At 34.1% G+C, this 25223-nt stretch overlaps 1 protein-coding gene across 4 annotated transcripts in view; it reads right to left on the minus strand.

Annotated features, from left to right (window-relative positions):
* The window catches only part of KHDRBS2 (KH RNA binding domain containing, signal transduction associated 2), an 840272-nt gene that overhangs the window by 501674 nt on the left and 313375 nt on the right, over positions 1 to 25223 (minus strand). For all 4 annotated transcript variants that reach the window (XR_006352721.1, XM_043962345.1, XM_043962346.1 and 1 more), the window contains exon 3: positions 8451 to 8567. Coding sequence is in view for 3 of the 4 variants with exons in the window: in XM_043962345.1 (XP_043818280.1) it covers positions 8451 to 8567 (117 nt within the window). In the remaining variant the exon portion in view is untranslated. The remainder of the gene's footprint in view (positions 1 to 8450; positions 8568 to 25223) is intronic.

A 25223-nucleotide genomic window follows, 5' to 3' on the forward strand; every position in this document is an offset into this window, starting at 1 on the left:
TGACAGTCCCAGGGAAGGGAGAAGCACAAGCACACAAGAGCTTGCAGCCACAGTGGAACAGAATTCTTTTCATAGTTCCAGGGAAGAAAAGCATGTTTGTATTGCTAGCAGACCAAAGCACAGGCCAGGATAGTAGTAAAAATACCTCTCCTTAAATCATACCACCTTGGAAGAAATAAAAACTTAGAAATACCTAGAAGGATCTCTGAACACAGCTTCACAATACCCCTGTAGCTTGGGACAGTGTGCTCTCCACCAGTGAGGCAGTGCCGCACTTCAGCAGAGTTAAAAGTGAACAAATATACTAGGTAAATGAGCAAATAGAAAAAAATGCTGACCCTACAAAGTTTCTATGGTGACAAGGAAAATCAAAACACACCCCCATAAGCAGATAACAAAGTCAAAGCTCCTAGATCTAAAGCTTCCAAAAAAATTTTGAATTGGTCTCAAGCTTTGAAAATAAAGAGAGGTAGAGGGGGAAAAAAGAGAAATAAATTATAGTATAGTGAATTAGAACGGACTTTGGGGATCAAATTTCCCACACCACATTTTGCAAAGAAGGAACTAAAGGTGAGACATGTAAAGTGGCTTGTTCAAAGTCATACAGGTAATAAATAACAGAGCCTGTATGTGAGCCTTGTTCCTTAGTCTTTAATTACAGTACTTTTTCCACTACAGCACAAATGAGCCCTGAAAAGTATAGGTTTGGAACTTCAGATCCATTGAGTAAAAGAAATTAGCCTAGATATAAATGAAGGAAGTAGAAAATTAATAATTCAATTCATCAATCATTTACAGAAGACATACTATGAGAAAAGCACTGTACCAAGCATTGGGTAAAGAAAGCCATAAAACAAAACAGTGTCTTTTTTCAAGGAGTTTATATATTATTGAAATTTTAACTTGAACCATAGTTCCTCTGATGATTTTTCAAACTTGTGACTTACTGTTTTCAGATAAATTATCACTAGAATATGATTTGGTGTAAGGAGTGCTAGGCCTGGTAGTTTTGTTTCTTTCATTAGGTTTCCAACTTAACCACATGGTTGGCTACACTGAGTGGCCAGTTATTTATCTTTATAAAGAACCCTTTTCTTGACAAATATTATTTAGGTTAAAGTATTATTTCCCATGCACATAATGCACTGTAATTTTTCAGTCTTTTTAGAGTCATTTCCTGTATGGTTTTACTTAATAGATGATTTTTGCCAACTAAATTCAGAAATACCAAGGAAACTTTACTAAAACAGAAGCACCCACTTCTACTATTTGATCACATCACACCCAGAAATATCATTTGTCTTTTTCACTTTCCAGCAATTAAGTGCTGATGCACAAACTTCTTTTCTTTTCTAATTTAGTGAGTTCTTTAAAACAAATCCTTTCTACCCCTCACATAGAACTATCATTCTTAAATTTAACTCAGTCATCGTGCCCCCTACTTTGTTTTCTCTACCTCTTGGGAACCTTTGAATCTGTCATTCTCCTTCCTACTCAGCACTTAGAATAGAGAAAGAGAAGAACATCCAATCAATATAATGAAAATAAAATACTACTTATTTGGAATTTATGGTTTCTTTTTCTTCAGAAACTCAAAATGTAGTCAGGAAAATTATTTCAGTTGTTGTAGTACCACTGTTAGGAAGTGAAGAGGGAGGGGAAAAGGTATTACTTTCTTGAGAGAGAAGAGAAGAGAAGGAGAAACATAGAATCATCAAACTCATTAAGGATGTTACCAGAATATTTTCCCAGGTGTGTTGGCTCTCATTTTTGTTGGAGTAAAAATTGCTTTGGTAGTCAGGATATTAGACTTTTGGAGAGTTGTCTAATATCAGCAATGTAAGCCTTATTGATCTACAATGAGTATGCTGCAAATCCTTCAGGACTAGAGAAAATATTGTAATGGTTGATACGACACATATGACTACTCTAGAATTGTCATCCACATAGGCCAAGGGACCTTAACATTACCATGGGGATTTTAATTTGGGTTTCATTCTGATGGCAAATCAATCCTGTCACAAAATCACAGAGGTTCAAAAGGAATAGCTATCACTGAATATGAAGCACACACATGCAAAAACAAATGCAACATAAATGCAAAACCAAAAATACTAAGCATGAACATACATTTGTATGTGTGTGTCTGCATATGTGTATGTATGCACATGTGTGGGTTGTATGTTTATATCTATTATACATCATGTTATAGTAGATAGCAGGTTCTAGTCTCACCTTGACACATATTTTCTGTGTGACACTGAGCAATTCACTTGTTCTCTCAATACCCTAGGGAGCTCTCTATGACTAAATGGCAGGAAAGGTACCAATTTATATTGGTAGAGGGAGTTCCATTACCTAAGAAGTTCCTATTTCAATGAAATCACTTCTGTATTCTCTATCTCTCTCTTGATGTCTATGAAAGAAAGTGAGCTATAAGAATCAATAGCAATTCTAGAGGACTCAAGATGAGACAGGATAACCAGAGAGGTGATGCACCCAGAGTATAGGTTGAGATATATATATATATATATAAAATTTCTTTGGTCACTATTAAGGCCAGAACTATTTTTCTTTGTTTGAATATGCCTGTTTTCATTAGCTTACATATTTAAAAAAAAATTTTCCTTGATTGGGGTGGAACATGAAAGGAAAGATTTTTTCATGCTTCTGACACATATTAACTTTATGATTAAGGATGAATTAATTAACCTCTTTGTTTCTCAGGCAAGATCCTAAGTTATAGATGAGTTGTGGATCTTATCCTTTAAGAAGAAATATTCTCCCCACTGTGTGTTATGCATAATGAAGCCACCAAAGGCTTAAATTAAAAAAACAAAAACAGAAAATAGCAAGCATTTATTAAGCACCTACTATTTATCAAACAGTGACACAAGTATAAAGAATGAAACAATTGCTATTGATATAGTGCTTACATTCTAATGGGATAAACAAGTATAAACAAGTATAGTGTAAATATGGAGTAGATAAATTACAACACAGTTAAATACAAAGTATTTTGGCAAGGAGGACTCTACCAGGTAGAAGTATCAGGAGAGGCTTAAAATAGAAGATGGTACTTGAAAGGCATCTTAAAGGAAGAAAGGGATGGTATGAGGAGGAGATAAGTGGTAAGGATATTTGACCCATGTAAGGAAAGTCAATTCTAGGGCAGTGAGAAAGGCAACAGTATAATGAATGGAGAAGTGAGAGAAAGCCATATGGGCTGGACCACACAGGGACAGAGAAGGGAGAAAATGCCCTAAGGCTGTAAAGATAGTCTGAGGACAGGGATTTATGTTTTATCTTAGAGGCAATAGGAAGTACTAGAGTTGGTTGTGTAGGGGAGTCACATGGTCAGATTTGAACTTCAGGAAAATTAATTTAGAAACAGTACATATGGTAAACTGTTGTCAGAAATAGTTGAGACAACTAGGATTCTATTGAAATGATCAAAGAAAAAGATGACGAAGGCCTGAACAAAGGAAGCAGCTGTATGCGTGGAGAGAAGGAGGCAGATACAAAAGAAATGAAAGTTTAAATGGCAAGATTTGGCAATTTATTGGATGCATGCAGTGAGAGGGAGAGAGAGAGAGAGAGAGAGAGAGAGAGAGAGAGAGAGAGAGAGAGAGAGAGAGAGAGAGAGAAGCCTACAATACTACTGCTGAGGTTATAAATCTGGGAGTCTGGAAAAAAAAAGTGGTGTCTTTTACATAAATAGAGAAAAAAATGAGAAGGGATTTTGGTGCAAAGATAATAAATTCAATTTTGAAGATGTTGAGCTCAAACTGCCTCCAGGACATCTACTTTGAAATATCCAAAAAGCAAAAATTATTGATGTGATACTGAAATTCATGAGAGAGACTGGAGCTATATAAAGATAGATAGATAGATAGATAGATAGATAGATAGATAGATAGATAGATAGATAGATAGATAGATAGATAGAGTAACGATTGGAATGACACCACCTGCTGGAGACTTACTGTAGAAGAGTTCTGCCCATGAAGCGAAGGTCTTTGAGGGCAAGACCAGGAGTCTTTTCTTTAGCGTCAGGAAGTGACGCAGGCTAGTGGGAGGAAGAAGGGGGGAGCCTGGCGCTCAGTCTGGCTTTTTTTCCTTTGGACTCTGGTGGAGAGCGGAGCTAGAAATGTGCTCTCCCTTTAATAGATAGGAATCTAGGCCTTTCTCTCTCTTTACCAAATTCTTATTCTCCTTAATAAATGCTTAAAAGTCTAACTCTTGCTAAAGCTTATAATTTATTGGCGACCACTCATTAGGTATTTTAGACAGTTTAGCTAGAATTTTAGCCCTTAACAATAGATAGATAGATATAGATATAGATGTAGATATAGATTAAATGTATGTATGTACATATGCATACATTTATACACAATACACATCCACACACACATATATATACATGTGTATATACATGTATATATGTGTGTGTATATACATATACACATATATGTATGTATATATACACATAGAAACACTACAATATTTTGGATCCATTTACCACCTTTATCATGATATCCAAGTTCCTTAGCCTTGCAATGTCTCAATTTTCTAATATGGAAAATGAGGCTACTAATATTACCTATTTCATAGAGCTTCTGTGAATAGTGTGTTTTGCAAAGCTTGGCAGAGAAATAGCATTATCATTATTACAGATAGAATTACAATATACCAACATATAAATGAGGGGAAATTCTTGAATTAGCATGACTTTTCAAACAAAATTCTCTTTTAGCATAACAACTGACTATATTGTTAAGGTATTTTCATAATTCAAGGCAATATCCCCTTTGATGAAATAGGATCAAGGATCAACATGTGAATGTTACTCTGCCCTTAAGGATAGTATTAAGTAGTTCTACTCTTGTAGGATCATAGATTTGATTTTGGGAAAGATCTTAGATTTCATCTGGTCCAATAACTTCATTTTTCAGATGAGGAAACTGAGACCCAGGGAGGTTAATTCACTCACCCAAGTCACAGAAGTATTAAAGTGCTGAGGTCTTAATTGAACTGAGATCACAAAAGCACATATTAAAGACCAGAAGGCACCTCTGAGGCTGTGAAGTTCAAATCCATGAGATTGTGGATTTCACAGAGGGACACAGAGAGATTGTGCTTTGGCCAAGGTCATCAGATTGTACTTAGTAGAACATGCTTTGGGACACAATACAAGCAGACTCTAAATGAGGTGCCTTTTCCTCTTTGTCTTGCTATCTTTTAAGTGATTCCATACTACTAGCTTATGAGATATCTTCTATTTTAATTCAGTATGCCAGATTCCTCCTGTACGCCATGCCCCCCTTCTCTCTACCCAATTTCTTAGGGAAGCATGGTGCAAAATCTTTGTATATTTCCTCCTTCAAACAGAAGCCCATGGAATCAGCATCTTGCCTGTTCTCCCTCAGCAGTCTTTGCCATCAGCACCACTAAAAATAGCAACACTAAGTCTGAAGTTACCGCAAGCTACTCCTTAAGATTCCTCAGGAGCAAAGTGCCAGTGAAACATGCAGGTTCTTGGTTCTTTTGAGGGAGTTGGCCATATGGTTCACAATAGGCTTGGGCTTTGAAGAAACCTTTCTGCTACCATTTCATTTCTTGATGTGTCTAAGTAGTTTTTAAAGTTTTTTTTTCATATAAAATTACATTTTCTTTATATTTTTTGATATGTTCCTTTATATTTTGCTCCCTACTTTTCACCAAAACTGATTACTCTTCTCTATGAAGCCAATTTACAATGTCTGATCCTTGATCAGATAATAGGAGACACATCATCACCTAAATGGAAAACAATGGAGTTGCATATCAGCTTTCTCAAGACTGTGACTGCATGGGAAATGGAACATAGAATATAAAGGTTCTGATGAATGAATTAGCACTATCACTTATATCAAGTTTATGTGTCTGTGTTTTAATCTCTGTTTACAGGCTATTTGAATGGTTTTATTGTTTAATAAGTGGGAAGTAAGAAAACAAACAAAATAAATTAAAAAGAAAAAACAACTTACTATACTCTTAGATTCCAGGACCTAAAGTTTGCATTATGCAATTAGTTACCTAAAACTTTTCCCTCCTTAATTGTCATTTCTATGGCTGAAACTTGCTGACATTCAGCATTTTATGTCTATTTCTACAAGTCAAAGTTGACCAGATATTTTGGTTTTCCCTCTAATGCTTTAATCTTCCTTTTTTTATCAAAATTTCATTGATTATCAAGACAACTAAGGAAAAGGAGAGATATTGAAATAGTGTATAAACTTTGAGAATATGAACAATTTCTTGGACTTTTTTTTATTCGACTCAGGACCTAACACAGTTTGGGGCACAATATAAGTATATGTAGGATATCTGCTAATTGATTCATTTTAGCATGAAATATTCTGACAATTTCTCAAGGATTCATTTTTTCCCTTAGGAAATAAGGTATAATTTTAGATATAGTATTTTTAAAGCATAAGATTCCCACAGTACTATCTCTCAGGGGGGTTCAGAAAGTTCTTATTTTATGCTTTAGCTCAACAGAATATTTTATTTCAGCATGACCTAAATGCAGGAGAAGCAATAGTTTCTGAATATGGGTACTTGAGTGATGGTGGTACAAACAGGCTTATGAGGCCAGAACACATGTCATTAAAAGTAGATCTTCTAACTAGTCATGTTTCCATGATTCTTCATAGGACATTCTTTTGTGATATTGGTTTGTTTGCCTTTTAAGAAATATCATAAAATCACGAATTGTTTTTTTTTTTTGTTTTTTTGTTGTTGTTTTTTTGCACAGCTTGTATGGGATTTTTCTTTATATTGTAGAAAGGGAAAATTCAATCACTAAAAGCATAGCCAACTGGGATGTAAACAAATACAAGAAAAACAGTGATAAATAGGGTCACAAGAAATATGGGATAATAGTAAATTCAACCTAATAGAATTTCAATAAAGACAACTTTTTTACATGCCAGATAAATAAACATTTATTCATATACCTAATGTATTCTTAGAGGGACAAGAACTACAATTCATGTATTAGAAATGCAGTAAAACTGCCAAATTAATTTGTATAAATCCCAGAGCTCTCACATTTCTATTTGTTTAAAGGAACAAAGGAATATTCCCAATTCTATTTTGGAATATGTGAAAGAAAAATGGTATATTCTTATTTCATGGATAGAAAAAGCAACATAAAGTGATATACAACAGAATATTAATGAATGGTTATAAGGTGTTGCTATATAACAATTTCTCATTAATTATGAAACAAAGGTTTTCCATTGGGGTAGGGAGTGATACTATTACCACTTGAAGAAGCATTGGTAGGACTGAACAGCACAGGGAGGAAGGAGAGGGAACAAACTGGAAAAGAGCTGAGCCAAAACTAAAAACATGTAAGGAGAGAATAACCAAAAAAACCCTGCATAAATTGAAAGATTAGTACACAAATATACTTTTTTCCAAGTTACATAAGGATTATTGTTGACTAACCTTTAGAATGATTAGTCCCTGGGAAGTGCCTTGGTACAACTTCAAATTCAGATTTGTTGTAATAAAAATAAAATGTTTAATATTGGGTATGTTCATCCCTTTAATGCTAATTGGATCAGAAAAACCCCAACTTTAACACAATTCCATTTCATTTACTTATAGTTTGAGGAAGAAAAATAACAACTAAACTACTTTTAAGTTTCTATACAGTAAAAAATAAATATTTAAATACTATAATTATAGGTTACTTTCTAAATCACTCATTACAATCAAATTTCAAAATGTTGATAAGAGGAAAACGTAATTAAATAGCTCTTTATTGAAGGGTTTACATTTTAAGAAAACAGAAAGATACAACTGCTTAATGAATAATTGAATTATAGTGTTCAGATGGGGGAAATATATATAGCAGATAAAAAAATCTATAAAAGTTGTCATATTTCCAGGCTTACTTTTTTTGGGGGGGGAAGGGATGTCATATTGGCTCAAGTACTTTAAGAAAGAAGTCAGTTTCTATCAGATTTGCAGAAAAAATATTAGAAATTGCTTTAGGTAAGAGGATCAAAGTGAAATTGAACAAAGAGATGAAAATGGGAGAAGGCTACAATAGAAGTGATTATGTGATATGATTGAACAGTGCAAAGGGATCTAGGTAGGGCATTAGAGAAAATGAACACTGTGAGAAACACTGAGGAAAACACAGAAAAGGACCAAAAGATTGGGTGGTAATCTGCACACAACAAGGAAAAAAGTGAAGGAAAGAATGTATTTGGGGAAGTGAGATGAATGATTGAGTTATGGGCAAAGGAGACAGCAGAGAGCACAGAGAGTGGGCTCAGAAGGAAAAATGAGAGACTCATAGTGAGAAGTTCAGAGCAGCAATGTAAATTTGGCAATCCACATGACATTTAACCTTCTGTAGGTGTTAAATAACAAAATCAAAAGTTCAGTACCTTTGCTTTATCTCTCATTGATCCTTTCCCCAGGATAGACATTTTAGCACCTGTCTCTTCCTGTAGTCTCTTCAAGGAGTTTCCTCTTGGTCCGAGCAATTTCCCCACAAAATTGAACTAGGAAACAAAATCAATAAAATGTCTGTTTTAAGATAGAGTAAAGAGACAATGTGCGATAAGATTTTTTTTTTTTTAAAGCTCCACATCACATTATTGTGAAGATGCTTATTTTGGTAAGGAGGTTATATTGACCCTTTCATGTCTCTGTGGTAAACAGTTCTTCCCACACATTAAATGAGACCCTTGTTGTATGATAGGGCAAATAACAAAAATGATCAATTTCTTTCTCAATGGGTGAAATAGATATTTATAAATCTTAAGCTATTATATTTTAATACAAAATGAAATTATAAGAAAATATGGAGCATATTTAAGTGATATTTTTTCCAAATCTGATGAAAATAGATATATTAGATACTAATAATATTCCAAAATCTAAAGCTGCAAGTGTAACAAATTTTAGTTATACAGCACATAGAAAATCACATAAAAGTAATAAGAAATTGCAGACTAACTTTATTTTTAACATGTTTCCTTGCTAGGTAATTTTTGACATACATTCACATATGCATATATGCATTATATGTATATAGGTATTATTTCTCTTTCTAATTAAGTTCCTTATATGGGCAGATAAATTTGTTTCATATATATATATATACACACACACACATAAAATCTATACATTCTGTCAAATATGTGTGTTTATTTGACAGAATGTCTAAATTAGGAGAATACCATAGATAGAGTATACCTGCTTTTTATCAAGATAGTTGAAAAAGTCCATAATAGCTATGAAGAATATCTGTTATGAAATCCTTGGGGGTAAATTGTAGATCTAGGATTGCTAGTACAGCCAGGTGCATTCTGGAGCTGTTTGAATGACCAGACTGAAAGAACAGCAAGTAATGTATTTCTCTCAACTTAGAGGAAGTTTTCTAATGGAATGACTCAGGAATCTATCATTGCCTCTATGCTAGTGAATATTTTCCTTACTGAGTTAGAAAACAAATGACAATTTTCACTAATTTATAGGTTACATAGAATTGAAACCAATTACTACATTTGGGAAAGCACTAGGATTTAGGATATTCATAAAAGACTCATATTTAAATGTACTTTAAAACTTAGAGAGCAATTTTTTCAAACATTCCTCTCATATATGTAGCAGTACTATTTCTTTGTCCCCATTATAGAGATGAAGAAACTGAAGACAAGAGAATCTTATTGATGTGCCACATCACAAAATTAGTAAATACCAGAGTCAGAATTTGAACTCAGGCCTTTTAACTCCAAGTCTAGTACTCTCCACTATATAACTGACTGATATGTTTCAAAGTCCTACAATTGGTTTAATAAACTGTAAAAGTAAAATATATTGGAAGCATGGCCAGACAACAACAAATGGCTATTTATGTGAAATAGCCAGGAAGATTTAACAATTCCTATTTATAAAGAGTTCACATTCTTTCTTTACCAAGATTGAAATGTTTTAAATATGGATCTAGTAATGAATTTTGTATTTGCCATCCAAGGATTAGGATAGTTAAATTCATGAGAGCTAGATTGTGTGTGTGTGTGTGTGTGTGTGTGTGTGTGTGTGTGTGTGTGTGTGTGAGAGAGAGAGAGAGAGAGAGAGAGAGAGACAGAGAGACAGAGAGAGAGAGAGACAGAGAGACAGAGAGACAGAGAATCATCAAGAGTTTGGCCACAGGGTAATGAGTTTTTCCACCATAGCAAATCACAAAGATGGTCTAATAAAGCATACTGCGATCTTTGTTGGTAGAGGGATGGGCTATACTATTGAAATTAGAGTTCTTCAAAGTCAGTATAAAATGCAATTTGATGTGCTTTCATATCATGTCAGCCTGGTTATCTTTATGCATCTTAGAAAACTTGATCCTATGGAATACACAGGGATATAATGTATAATTGATTACATATAGTTCTCGTCATTACTCCTGTAAAATAAAAAAGTGGGTGATCAGTCACCTGGCTGGGAATTTTATTTTCCATTTTTATATATTTCTAAAAAATTATATTGTTTATCGCTTGATTTACAACTCCCCTTCAGGAACACAACCCACCAGTTTAGAATTGCCTAGAGCCAAGCTGGACAATGAGTAATATTCACTTACAATTTATTTTAAAAACTCAGTTTTATAACTATTTAAGCACAGATCTATATTTTGGAACCTAAGGAACCTGATCAAGCATGAAATCTTGCATAGCAGTTTATGCATCTTTGGTTTAAAGACAAATATACTCTCCCTCTTATTTTTCTCCTTTTGTTTCAAGATAGAACTTCTTGTGGAACTTTCAGTTAAGTCAAGTTGGTCATCACTATCACATTCCCACAGAGAGTCTTAATTAGGCTCTTTATAACATTTAAAATGAATAATTGGTGTTTTAAATAGTTTTCTAGGTCATTAATGAAACTTTATACCTTTTACCTCCTACCATTGTCTTATTCAATTTGTATTTATTAGCATTTACAAATACAATTTCTATAGATAGCTATGTTAACATTGTAATGATCAAATTACCAATGAGATGAATATGCTTTCCCACCACTTCATTTTGAATATCCAATAGCCCTGAACTATGCAGCTATATTCATGATTGCAGCAGTGTTTTCCACCATAATTACTCTAATATATTTTAAAAATGTGTTTATTTTTCACACTCCAATCTATTAGCCTTTCATCTGTCTTTTTGTTCTTAAATTTAAAAAATTTTATTGTTCAGGGTTTTTCATCATTTATTTTAATTCATGATAGGTAAATTATTTGTTCTTTCAACTGCCTAAATTATTTATAAATTCTGCATTATCATGAAACCACATGGCTTAATGGAAATTGCTCTGGATTTGGAGTCAGGGGATCTGGCTTGAAATCTTGACTTTTCTACTTAATCTATGATGCTAAGCTTAATGTTTGACTTTGAACTGAACTTTTCTCAAGCCTCGTTGTCCACTTACATAAAGTGAAGAATTTTGACTAGGTAATTTCTATTACCTTTATTGACTCTAAATATGTGGAGCTATGTTAATCATCATGACAGGTTCTCTATATCACTAATTGTTGCTCTAGGATCTACTCATTTGAAAATAAACTTTTTTTCCTCTAATTCTTCATATAAGATATTACTATGTTCTTCACAATCTTCCAAATTTGATATTTTCATTAACATATCAAATAAATCAACTAAATGAAAATGAACATGTTAGCAAGAATGCCTATATATATATATATATATACATATACATATCTATCTATCTATATCTATATCTAATCTATATCTATATCTATATAGATATATTTTAAGTAGCCCTTCTCCCACCCATGGTAATTGCAACCCCTCTATGTTTCCCCAGATAGTCTTTGTCATTTCGAAGCAGCATGACTATTGGATTTTTGTTGGAGTATGCCAAAGGGATGAAGTATATGTGTGTTCATGCTTTCAATCCAAAGACTAACTGTTGGTTATTTTTAAATTTTTCTTGTTCTGCCAGAATTCTCTAATGAAAAAAGAAAACAAATAATCAGGTAGTCAGTGACATGCCAGCCAAGAAAAAATTTCAATTTTCCTGATCATAACTACGGTCTATGTTCAATTAACTCAATCTTAATTTAGTCTACTTTGTTGATTATCTACATCCAAGGTTAGCTTTCTTTTGACAAGACATTTTTTACTATTAGTTTATACTCAAAGGACCTAAAGTAATTGTATTGCTGGCATAAAAGGCAATTATAACTGGAAGGCAAATCCCCACAGTTAAACCCTATATATTACAAAGCATTTACTTATATTTTGGAGTACTTGATTTCAAGGATCTATATTACTTTTTCATGTTATTTATATCAATGATACACCTATTTAATGATATCTTATAGTTATTTTATTCAAGGTTTCTTTTTTTCTCAACAAACATTTATTTTATTTTCCATTTACATGTACGGGTAGTTTTCAACATTCATTTTCATAAGATTTAGAGTTCCAAATTTTTCTCCCTCCCTCCCTCCCCTCCCCCTCCACAAGATCGCAATCAGATTATATATGTACAATCCACTATTGTTCTTTTTATCAGTTCTTTCTACAGCAATGCATAGTATGCTTCCTCATTAGTTCCTTGGGATTGTCCTGGATCATTGTACTGCTGAGAGTAGCTAAGTCATTCACAATTACTCATTGAGCAATACTGCTGTCACTACGCACAATGTCCTCTCAGCTCTGCTTACTTCACCATACATAGATGTTCATTAGTCTTTCAAGGTTTTTCAGGGATCATCCTGTTTGTCATTTTCTGTAGCACAAGTCCATTCCACTACAATCATATAACACATCTTTTTCCATCATTCCTCAATTGATGGACATTCCCATGATTCTCAATTCTTAACCTCCACTAAGAGTTGCTATAAATATTTTTTGTACAATTTCCCCCCCTTTTCTCTTTTTCATGATTACTATTGTTAACTGTTTCCCTTACATCCTTTTGCCTTCCCCATGATATTTATTCTATTATCCATCTTCTTTCATCCTATCACTCTTCAAAAGGGATTTGCTTCTGTCTGTCCCCTCCCCCACTCTGCCCTTCCTTGTTTTGCCCCTCTCTCTTTATCCCCTTCCCCTCCTATTTTCCTGCAGGGTTATAGAGATTACTCTACCCAATTAGGTGTGTACATTAGTCCTTCCTTGAGCCAATTCTAATGAGATTGAGGTCTTTGAGCCAATTTTAATAAGTGTTAGGCTCATTTACTGCCCAAATTAAATAGATTACTCCACCCAGTTGGGTGTGTCTATTAGTCCCTCCTTGAGGCAGCTCTGATGAGTTTAAGATCTTTGAGCCTTTTCTGATGAGTGTAAAATTCATTTAATACCCTGCTCCTCTCCCATCTCTTCCCCCACTCCATAAGCCTTTTCCTGTTATTTTCATGTAGGATTTTGCTTCTGCCCTTCCCCCTCCCCCAATGAATTCCCTTCAATCCTCAATTTAACCCTAAAGATGTTATCATCTAGCTAAGCGACACAGTGGACAAATCATCACCCCTGGACCCAGGGCTATCCCAGCCAAAACATGGCCTCAGACACAAGAGAGTTGCCCACTGTACTACCCCAGGTATGTCCCCCAGCTCCATTTTTTTTTTTTTATGGTTCTCTAGGGTCTTGTATTTGAAAGTCAAATTTGCCATTCAGTTCAGGTCTTTTCATCACAAATATCTGAAAGTCTTATTTTTCATTAAAGTCCCATTTTTTCCACTGAAAGATAATGCTGAGTTTTGCTGGGTAGGTAATTCTTGGTTGTAATCCCATTTCCTTTGCCCTTTGGAATATCATATTCCATGCCCTCTGGTCCTTTAATGTAGAAGCTGCTAGATCTTGTGCTATCCTGACTGGGGCTCCACAGTACTTGAATTCTTTCTTTTTGGCAGCTTGCAATATTTTCTCCTTTACCTGAGAGCTCTGGAATTTGGCTATAATATTCCTAGGAGTTTTCTTTTTGGGATCTCTTTCTGGAGGTGATCGGTGGATTCTTTCAATTTCTATTTTAACTTCTTCTTCTAGAATTTCAGGGCAATTTTCCCTGAGGATATCTTAGAAGATGGTGTCTAAGCTCTTTCCTTGATCATGGTTTTCATGTAGACCAATAATTTTCAAATTATCTCTCCTGGACCTATTTTTCAGGTCGGCAGTTTTTCCTAGAAGATATTTCACATTGCCCTCTATTTTTTTATTCATTTGGATTTCCTTTATTGGGTCTTGGTTTCTCATAAAGCCATTGGCTTCCATTTGTTCAATCCTAATTCTTAGGCAATTATTTTCATCAGAGAGCTTTTGTACTTCCTTTTCCATTTGACTTTTCAAGCTATTGACTTTTTTCTCATGTCTTTCCTGTATCACCCTCATTTCTCTTTCCATTTTTTCCTCTACCTCTCTAACTTTATCTTCAAAGTCCTTTTTAAGCACCTCTATGGCCTGAGATCAATTCATATTTTTCTTGGAAGCTTTAGATATAGGGGCCCTGATGTTGACATCTTCCTCTGAGAGTGCCCCTTGGTCTTCCTTGTTACTGAAGAAACTTTCTATGGTCTTCACCTTTCTCTGTTGGCTCATCTTGCCTTTCTTTTACCAGACTTTTAGCTCCTTAAAGTGGGGCACTGTTGAGAGGCTGCAGTATCACAAGCTTAAAAAGTCCCAGGTGATATGATTTAAGGAGAATCAGGTTCTTCCCTCGCCCGGGCCTGTTTCCTGGTCCTAGATGACCCCAGACCAACTTGCCAATCTACCAGCTTTGTGTGTTGTGGTTGTTAGCTCCGATGAGCCTGTGCCCCTCCCCCACCTGGGCCACTTCTACTTGAGCCTACCACCTGGTTCTCAGTAGGGGTGTAAAATCCAAGTTCTGCCTTAGCACCAGCATAGACCCCTGTAGTCTCTCCCCTGTCCAGGGCTCAGCCCACTCACCAGACTGTGAGTTTAGTTCCAGAGGACACTGGTGCTTCAGCTGATTCAGAGACTCTGGGGGTGTCCTTCTCTGGTGAGGACTTCCTGAGACTGGAACTGTGGGGTTGGGCCAACTCCTGTATCAGCACAGCAGCTCCTCCTTCTGACCTCCCAAGCTGTTCTTGGTTAGATGATGATTTCAGCACATTCTTCTGTGAGTTTTGCTGTTCCAGCCATTTTCCTATGACCTTATTTGGATGTTTTTTGGAGAGATCATGTCATGAGGTCGGGAGCTCACTGCCTTTCCTCCGCCATCTTGGCTCCCTATTTTCTTACAAATAAAATTGTTTGCTCTATTTATACAGAGAAAAATAGAGAACAATTGCCTATTATTCAGATTATGATATGAATAGGTCTTTCATAGAACTCATTCACTAGTACATATATATTAGAAATCACCTGCAAACAATAATCTGAGTATAGAATTAAATAGACAGGGCAGCTAGGTGGCACAGTGGATAGAGCACCATGGCCATGGATTCAGGAGGACCTGAGTTCAAATCTGATCTCAGACACTTGACATTTACTAGCTGTGTGACCCTAGGCAAGTCACTTAACCCCAATTGCCTCACCAAAAAAAATAATAATAATAATTAAATAGGACAAGTTGCACAGGCTGGATCCCTCCTTCTTTTGGGGGAGGGGAGTAGAAGGAGAATGGAAGGACTATATAATGTTTATAGTTCCCTCAGTTTCTCCTTCCAACAAGCTGCATTTTTAAAACATCCTATCCAATCAAACAAACAATTACTAAATGCCTATTATGTGCTGAACACTGTGCTAAGTTCTAGGGATATTATTAATGAAGACAGTCCTTGCCCTTAAGGAGATTACATACTAATGGTGGGGAGATAACACAAAATATCAGTAATCTTCCACTGGTACAGAATGGCATGACTGAGAAGTATTGAATAGCATAGTCCCTACAGAATTAAAGCTACAGGTCACCCAAACTTAAATGGTTAACTTCATGGTGGGTTTAATAAGCTATAGCATATCTTCAATGAAGAATTTTCAAAAGTAATTCCACAAAAAAGGGTGTCATCCCCAAGACTTATAATCAGTCTTGTAGGTTGGTTTCACCCAGATCTCTTGTCTCTGTCCTTTTGCATAAACTGTTTCCTGTTACCTAACCTCACTCCTAACTTCTTCCTCTAAGAATTTCGAGTTTCCTTCAAAACTTTACTCATGAACCCATTCATTAGAGAAGACTTTTTTGATCCATATGGTGGTTTTCTATCTCTTCTTAAATTATCATAGCCTTTTAGTGCAATGTACTAAAAGGAAGGAACTATTTTTGTTTGCTCCTTATATCCTCAGAACCAAGGAAAATAACTTACACATTCCAAACACTTAATTGATGGATTGTTGAATGGAATTAAATTGATGATCAAATAACCAGGAAGGGTCATGGAAAATGAAATTAAATTATATTTCTCTCCATATAAATGTAAATAGTATGTTATTTCTTACCAACAAAGCGTTAAGGGACTGAACATATCCATATCCCTTTACTAGTGAAAGTCCAAAATCTAATAAAGATTTCCATAATGTTTACATAGTGTTTTCTACTGGGAAATATTCTTATTTTATTAGAAGTATCATCCCCAGAATCACTCAGGCAATTAATAAATAAAAACAAATTATTAATCTCATAATATGTCAGACACAGTGCCAATTTTTTAGCATTTATTAGCTCTGTAAATGCATATGTCATGTTAGCTTTATACATTTTAGACAACTCAATAAGATTATAAATTATTAGCTGAATATACTTATGTCCAGAGTGGCACTAAATTTTCTGTTAGTAAAAGAGGATTTCATGTCATGGAATAATTTATTTTGTTTATTTTTCTATACTAAAGTTCAAAAGGTCTCTATTATTTGCTCCCACAAAAGTATATGTTGTTTGCATGGGTGAAAATGTAATTACACATGTAAATACATGATGATTCCTCATAACAGTCTATTTTAATTTTTCTCAACTCATGGATAGGAGAAGAGCTCCTACTTATCTGAGTCAGAGTCTCACAAATTAATTTCTGCTGGGTTTTAGGATACAAACTGACTCTGATACAAACTCACTTTGGGCCTACTTATAAACCCTGCTGCTATCAAAAGCCTGGTACCAAGTAGCTAAGGTAGTATTTATATAGCCATTCATTTGTTCATATGTTCACTCACCTAAATAATTTATTAATCAACTACTATATGCAAATCATTAAGTTAGGCACTATGAGAAAAACAAAGAATTATATAATTGAGCCTTAACTCCAAGAATTAAGAAAAGGTAGATGGTGAAATTGAAATAAATAAATTAATGAGTTTACAAGGTGTCAAGTGTTTTCTATATACAAAGAACTGTGCTCAGTTCTGGAGATAAAAATAGAAGAGTAAAAGAGTTCTTATTCTCAAGGAACTGACATTCTGGTGGGGAAGAGAATTCATACATGACACATTTCGCATTGAGATGCAGCAGCAAGGACTTCTCAAGGATTTGGCTCAAGATAGATTTTTTTTGGGGGGGGGTGCTGGACAATGAGGGTTACGTGACTTGCCCAAGGTCACACAGCTAGTAAGCGTCAAGTGTCTGAGGACAGATGTAAACTCAGGTCCTCCTGAATCCAGGACTATTGCTTTATCCACTGTGCCACCTACCTGTCCCCCTCAAGTTATAATTCTAAACTCTATTCTCTCTTCCACATTTGAATTGAACAGTTTTGAGTTACAATTATTATTTTTTTACACAGCATTAATAATCAAAGTAATGCATCATCTGAAGATATAATGCAATGTATACCATCTTGTTTTGATGCTTAAAATTTCATCTCATACCTTGGTTGCTTGATTAATTAATTGGGGTGGGAGATGTCTATACTTATGTACATATAATAACTTAAATGTGTATATTCAAAGTTTCTCTGTTTTTCTCTTTTTTTATGATTTTCATGCTGTTGTGTTCTGAGCATTATAAATGCTTCAAAGACATAGTTTTATTATTTTTCTTTCATTTTTTGAAGGCAACTAATATGGAGCCATCTTTCTATCTTACCGTATCAAAATTAGACAAAACAAACCACTTTTAACAAATATTTGTAATCAAGCAAAACATATTCCCCCATTAATCATGTAATAATACTTGACTCATTCTTCACTTGGAGTCCATCTGATCTCTAAAAGGAATGGGTATCCATGCTATATCATTGGTCCTATGGATTTTGTGTGGTCATTGCATTGAACAGAGGTCTTAAGTCTTTTAAGGTTGTTTTTATTTTTATTTTATTTTAAGGGGTTTTTTTTTTGTTTATTTTTTGCGGGGCAATGAAGTTTAAGTGACTTGCCACACAGCTAGTAAGTGTCAAGTGTCTGAGGCTGAATTTGAACTCAGGTCCTTCTGAATCCAGGGCCAGTGCTTTATTCACTGAGCCACCTAGCTGCCCCCCTTAAGGTTGTTTTTATTTAAAGTTTTGTTGTTATTATATAATTGTTCTTTAGGTACTTTTCACTTTATACTGACTCACTTTATATGTCTTCCTAATTTGACTTAAAACCTAAAATTTCATCATTTCTTATGTTGTAATACTCTTCAATTACATTCATATGATATATTCTGTTTAGCCATTTCCCAAATGATTGGAAGGCCTCTTAATATTCAGTTCCTTGATCAAAGAAAAGGCATGGCTGTAAATATATATATTTTTAAAATGTGCATCCTTTTACCCTCTTGTATCTAATTGGTATTTAGGCCAAGAACTGGAATCACTGTGTGAAAGGGTAAGTATAGTTTAATGACATTTTGGGCATAGTTCCAAATTGCTTTTCAATAATACATTGAATGTCAGTATAAAGTATTTATGCCTTATTCAGTTGAGTCATAAGGAGCCACAAAATATTTTGAAAAGTGGAGTTGCATAATCAAAATGGTGTTTAAAACAAACAAATATGTGTGTATGTGTTTATGTATATGTATGTGTATGTGTATGTTTATGTGTGTATATGTGTATGTATATATGGCATATGTATATGTGTGCATTTGTGTGTGTATGTATGTATATGTGTGTGTGTATATATATATATATATATATATATATATACATATATACATATATATACATAATTTTGCTGGCATAGGTGATGGATTAGAGTAGAGAGAGTGGATGGAAGCAAAGAGCCAACCAGATAGTTGTAGTTTGCAATAGTACTTGATTTAGGCATTATCATCTTGAACTATAGAGTCAAAAATAGGAAAAGAACAGAGAAGATTATGTCAGAATTGACAAGATTTCTTAAATAATAATGTGAAGCAAGAGAGATGATTTTGCTTGAAATAGCTAAAGAGGTACTGAAAACATTGGAACATTGTTCATAAAACTTTAATTTAATTAAGCTAAGTCAAAATGCATTAGAGACCAAGAATACTTATTTGAATTAACCTGAAAATTTATTTTCATAATGTAAGACTTATTTAAATTACCTAATCTAAATGACAAAAGCTGTTACCAAATTCTAACATAAATGACTTAATGAAGCATAGGGAATAATTTCAAACTCTTCAAGGATTTAGACTGTGAAAGATATTTGTCTAAAGTCAATGACCATCTGTCTCCTGCATTTCTGGAAGTTATGTAAAATGTTATATATTCATTATAGAGCTAGATGTTCTCTGTGCTAGGAAAAAAACCAAGGAAACTCTTTTAATATGTTCATGGAAACTGTAAATACAATTTTCTAGGTCAGTGAAGATTTTAAAAATCTATTATACATTTATTAACTATTACTGTTATATGTACATCTTTGTGAGATACTATAACTTCCATAGCTTAAATTTATTACATTCTTTTTATGAAGCAATATTTTATAGTGGAATTAACTTGTACACTGAAACTATTACAATTTTATTACAACAAATAAGATTACACATGGCATAATCTTTTAACAAATAAATAAAACCAAACATAAGGAGCTATCCCCTAATTGCTATACTACTAATACAAACAAAAATATCTATTTTTGGTGTCTTTCCCTAATGGTGTCTACCTATTGTGTTATGATAAATTCTTAATATATTTTCTACACAACAATTCAGCAGCAAGAACTTTAAAAAAAAATTATGACATGGACTGATGTTTGAAGATTCAGATATTTTGAGTCTACCAGAGAAGCACATCAGAATCATTCCTCAGGCCAAGGGTCCTGATGTCAGCTATTTGAGGAGTTTAACAGAAGATGGAATCTTTTCACCCCAGATAACCTGTAAAAAGAAGATGGTTGTTTCTCCAGGAAAAAATATGAAAAAGTTTATTCAAATTTTTAGTTATGCAAATTATGAGAAAGTACAGCCCATAAAAATAATAATCAGGAATTTGAGAATAGAATATGAAAACAAAATGTTAAAACAATTATTCCTGTAAAGCAGGTATAGGTTTTGGAAAGAGGACTGGGGCTTCTGTGGCTTAGCTTATATTTCCTGAGAAATGTCAACACATAACTGGATAAATAATAGGAGAGGGCATGGGAACTTCAAGTATTCAAGTACAAAAATCTTTCTTTTTTTAAAATTTTAGTGAAACAATTGGGGTTAAGTGACTTGCCCAGGGTCACACAGCTAGTAAGTGTTAAGTGTCTGAGGCTAGATTTGAGCTCAGGTCCTCCTGAATCCAGGGCTGGTGCTCTATCAAATGTACCACCTAGCTGCCCCTCAAGTACAAAAATCTTATGATTGATAGGTAGTTTTAAAATCAACCTTGACAATATGAGACACCATGGCTTAGTGGTTGGAGAGCTAGATTTGGAATAAGGAAGACTTGAGTTCAAGTCCTACCACTATATGAAGTGATTTTAGGATCCTGAGAAAATCACTTTAATCCCTCTGTATCCTAGACAATACAATAAATTGCAGAGATGATTCTGGCCTGCCTTTATTGGTTTGTTGTTGTTGTTGTTTGTTTGTGGTTGTGTGTGTGTGTGTGTGTGTGTGTGTGTGTGTGAGAGAGAGAGAGAGAGAGAGAGAGAGAGAGAGAGAGAGAGAGAGAGAGAGAGAGAGAGAGAGAGAGAGACAATGAGGGTTAAGTGACTTGCCCAGGGCCACACCGCTAGTAAATGTCAAGTGTCTGAGGCCTGATTTGAACTCAGGTCCTCCTGAATCCAGGGCTGGTGCTTTATCCACTGTGCCACCTAGCTGCCCTCATGACCTGCCTTTATTGAAGAAGAATCCTCATCCAGGAGTTCTCTACATCAATGAAATAAAAAGTCTAGACTCTATATCTTCATGTTGGGACAATATTGAAAATGGCAATAACAAAAATAGTATTAAAATTGATAATAAATTTATAATTATATACTTCAATTCACATTATCACTTAATATGTTATCTTTGGTGATATAAAATAGAAAATATTATTTCAAATCATATTATTTTATAATGTAACTTTTAAAGAACATAAAGTTCTACAGGAGAGCTAATATATATAATCTCATCTAAATCTCACAATAACACTGCAGAAGGTGCCATTGTTATCCCTCTTTTATAGATGACAAAATTGAAGTTAAGATATTAATTAAGGCTCATTAATACACATATAACTAGTTTTAGTGGTGTGTTTTGAATATAAGTCCTCATAAAAACTTACATTAAATCTTAATACTCATAGCAATAGTAATTCTATCAGACTTGAATTATTTGGTGACTTGGGGGCAGCTAGGTGGCACAGTGGATAAAGCACTGGCCTAGATTCAGGAGGACCTGAGTTTGAATCCAGATTCAGACACTTGACACTTACTAGCTGTGTGGCCTTGGGCAACTCACTTAACCTTCATTGCCCCACCAAAGAAAGGAAGAAAGAAAGAAAGAAAGGAAGAAAGAAAGAAAGAAAGAAAGAAAGAAAGAAAGAAAGAAAGAAAGAAAGAAAGAAAGAAAGAAAGAAAGGAAGGAAGGAAGAAAGGAAGGAAGAAAGAAAGAAAGAGAGAGAGAGAGAAAGAAAGAAAGAGAGAAAGAAAGAAAGGAGCCTTAAAGGCCATCTAGAATAATCCCCCTCACTTGGGGGCAGCTAGGTGGTACATTGGATAAAGCACTGGCCCTGGATTCAGGAGGACCTGAATTCAAATCCAGCCTTAGATGCTTGACACTTACTAGCTGTATGACCCTGGGCAAGTCACTTAACCCTCATTGCCCTGCCCCCTCCCCCCCCAAAAGAATTATTTGGGAACTTTGGCCACATTATACATGTGTGAATTTGGGAAATTCACACATTAATTTATCTTGACCTCACTGTTATTGTTCAGGGTGTCAGAATCCTCCTCTCTCCATCCTTATTTCCATTTGCAGGGTCAAATCTCATTTGCAAGAGGTTTCTTTTGGGACTTCTGACTTAATTGATGCGGTTAAGGACTAACAAGGATAGTTTTGTTCCTGTGTCATTGCTATTGCTAATGTGACTGTGACATATAAAGTTATCATGATATGCATTGGCTAGTAGTCAGTGTCTGTTCATAGTATTCTTAGCCTAATCCTGGGCAACTGCTATTGAAAGATTTGTAGAAGGAGAGTGATTCTAAGTGAAAAAATGGAGCTTTCTCTCCAAAAGTACACAGAAGACCAGTAACAGAGTATGGAAGAGATCAGGAATCAGTCCCTAAGTGAATAGGAACTCAAAATGGGGGAGTGTTAAATGATTGAGTTCTACATTCACAGGGAAGAATTGTGGTTTCATTATACACTTTAAAAAAAAGCAAAGACATAATTTTTTGGAAATGTATTTGAAAAAAATAACAAAATATTATGGAATTGAACTAAAAAGGACCATAGTGCTTATACATTCCAAATATTTTGTTTTATGAATGAAACACTTGCAGCTTAAAGAGATTAATTGATTAATAAAAAGTGACATATATAGGATATAAGAGAACTGATATTAAAAAAAACAACAGATCTTTTGACCCAAAAGCTAGAACTCTTTCCATTATGTTTCTCTGGATATATACATTAATTTGCCAGGATTCAATAATGAATTATAGCACGATTTAAAATAAACAAAAACTATGTACTTTTAAGGTTTTCTGTATTCCAAATACACTATGTCCCAATTGTTATTATGTCAAACCAGCTCTAATTAGGCTAATTCTACAGTTTCAAAGTGATTTTATCCTTTCTCTAATTGTTATAGCTATGCATTTTCATACTCAACACCAAACAATATTACTTGTAGGCTAAGCAACTTAGGCCAGTTTCTGCTTGAAATCATCAGAGGTAAGTATGAAACTGTTTAGACATTTTTAATTTATCCAACGTATGCATAGTTAGCATGACTCTAGGCGAAAATGTTCAATCTTTTTTGTTGTTCAGTTGTTTCAATCATTTCTAACTTTTTGTGATCCCAGTTTCAGTTATCTTTGCAAAGCTGCTGGGGTGATTTGCCATATCCTTCTCCAGATAATTTTATAGATGAGGAAACTGAGGCAAAGAGGGTTAAGTTACTTGCCCGGGGTCATATAACTAGTAACTATCTGGAGTGAGATTTCAACTCAGGAACATTACTTTTCTTGACTCCAGGCCCATTGTGTGGTAAGTCATGATCTTTCTGACTTTAATTCCAATTATATCTGAAATTCACAGACATGAAAATAGAATAAGTTTAGTACTTCAATATCAAAATTTCTCATCTACCCACTTTCCAAACGAGGGTGTTTTAACATGAGAATAGAGTATGCTATTCTTACATTTTTGATTCAAACAGCTTACATTTCCATAAAGGGAGTATAGAGCTACCTTAAGTGATTTTTTAAACAATGTAAAACTCTGTAAATTAAACTTTAATCTAATGACACCCAAAGTTTTTACTTTTTTCTTGTAAACATAGCCTATTTTAAAAAATACAAAATACATCACAAAATTTTCAAACAGTAGTTTTTCCCACATTTTGCTATAATTGAGGAACTTAGACATCTTCATTTCAAGTTTTTTCTAAGAGTAAAAACAGCATACCCAGCTGTGTTTTCAGTTTGTTAAATATCTTGAACTAATTTTAAAATATTTCACCCACATGTGTTTCAAAGACAATTAAAATCATATATGTCATCTTCATTTAAGCATAAATCAATGAAAGGTTGTTTTGTAATAGCTGTTTTAGCTTCAAGAAGCCTTTTAAACAATTTTAATCAGTCTTTTTCTAAAAACAGAAGCTTATGTTTTGCCAAGAGTAAAATGAACCAAAGAATATATTTAGGGGAATTCTAAAGGTAGCAAAACATATTTCCTGGAAAAAGCAGGCACATAGTATAACTAAAGGTCATTCGAAATTGAGCAGGGACATTTAAGATATATATTTTAATATAGCTACTCCTAAACTTTAGCAATAATGGATAAAAGTGAAATTATATAAACAAATTGGCAACTATTTAGTTTTAAATATTGGACATCTTAGGTCAAGAAAAGTGGCAAAAGCAACCTTTGAGGTTTTATACCTATAAGTCACAATTCGATTTTTTTTCTGCTAATCACCATTAACAATATTAACACTAGTGTGAATTCAACATCTACACTGCCCTCTAGATGCTTAAAATATGAAAAAAAGTCTTTTTCTAATTAGTTTAAAGATGTCATTTACTTATTTGTGTATATAATGTATACTTACAGTAGAATCTAAGTTCTTGAAGGCAGGGATTATTTTATATTTGTATTTTTATCACAGAATCGTATAATGTTAGATTTGAAAGGGACATTACAGACTACAAAGAATCCAAGAAGTATATGAAAAACCCTCTCTACAGGATAACTCTTTATCTGTCCTTTGTTTGAAGATTGTGTGAAGAAAGGAAAATCATTGCTTTCTGATAAAACTCTAATGGTTAGGAATTTTTCTAATCTGTCAAGCCTGATTTGCCACTTTTAAGAAATTTCTATGCATTTATTGATAGTTCTTCCCTCTGCAACCAAGCAAAACATGTCTTCTATTTGACATTCATTCAAACACTTGAAGATAATCGTCATGGACATATTCCCAGTGCCTAAGATAATACATTGTTGATGGATAGATAGGTAAATAGATAGCTACATAGATAGATAGATAGATAGATAGATAGATAGATAGATAGATAGATAGATGATAGATAGATAGATAGATAGATAGATAGATAGAAGGATGAATGGATGCACAGAAATATAGATGGCTACAGAGATAGGTTTATGGATACATAGATAGATAAAGCTTTTATTAA

This window comes from Dromiciops gliroides, chromosome 4 (assembly GCF_019393635.1).
Source record: "Dromiciops gliroides isolate mDroGli1 chromosome 4, mDroGli1.pri, whole genome shotgun sequence".
NCBI lineage: Eukaryota > Metazoa > Chordata > Mammalia > Microbiotheria > Microbiotheriidae > Dromiciops > Dromiciops gliroides.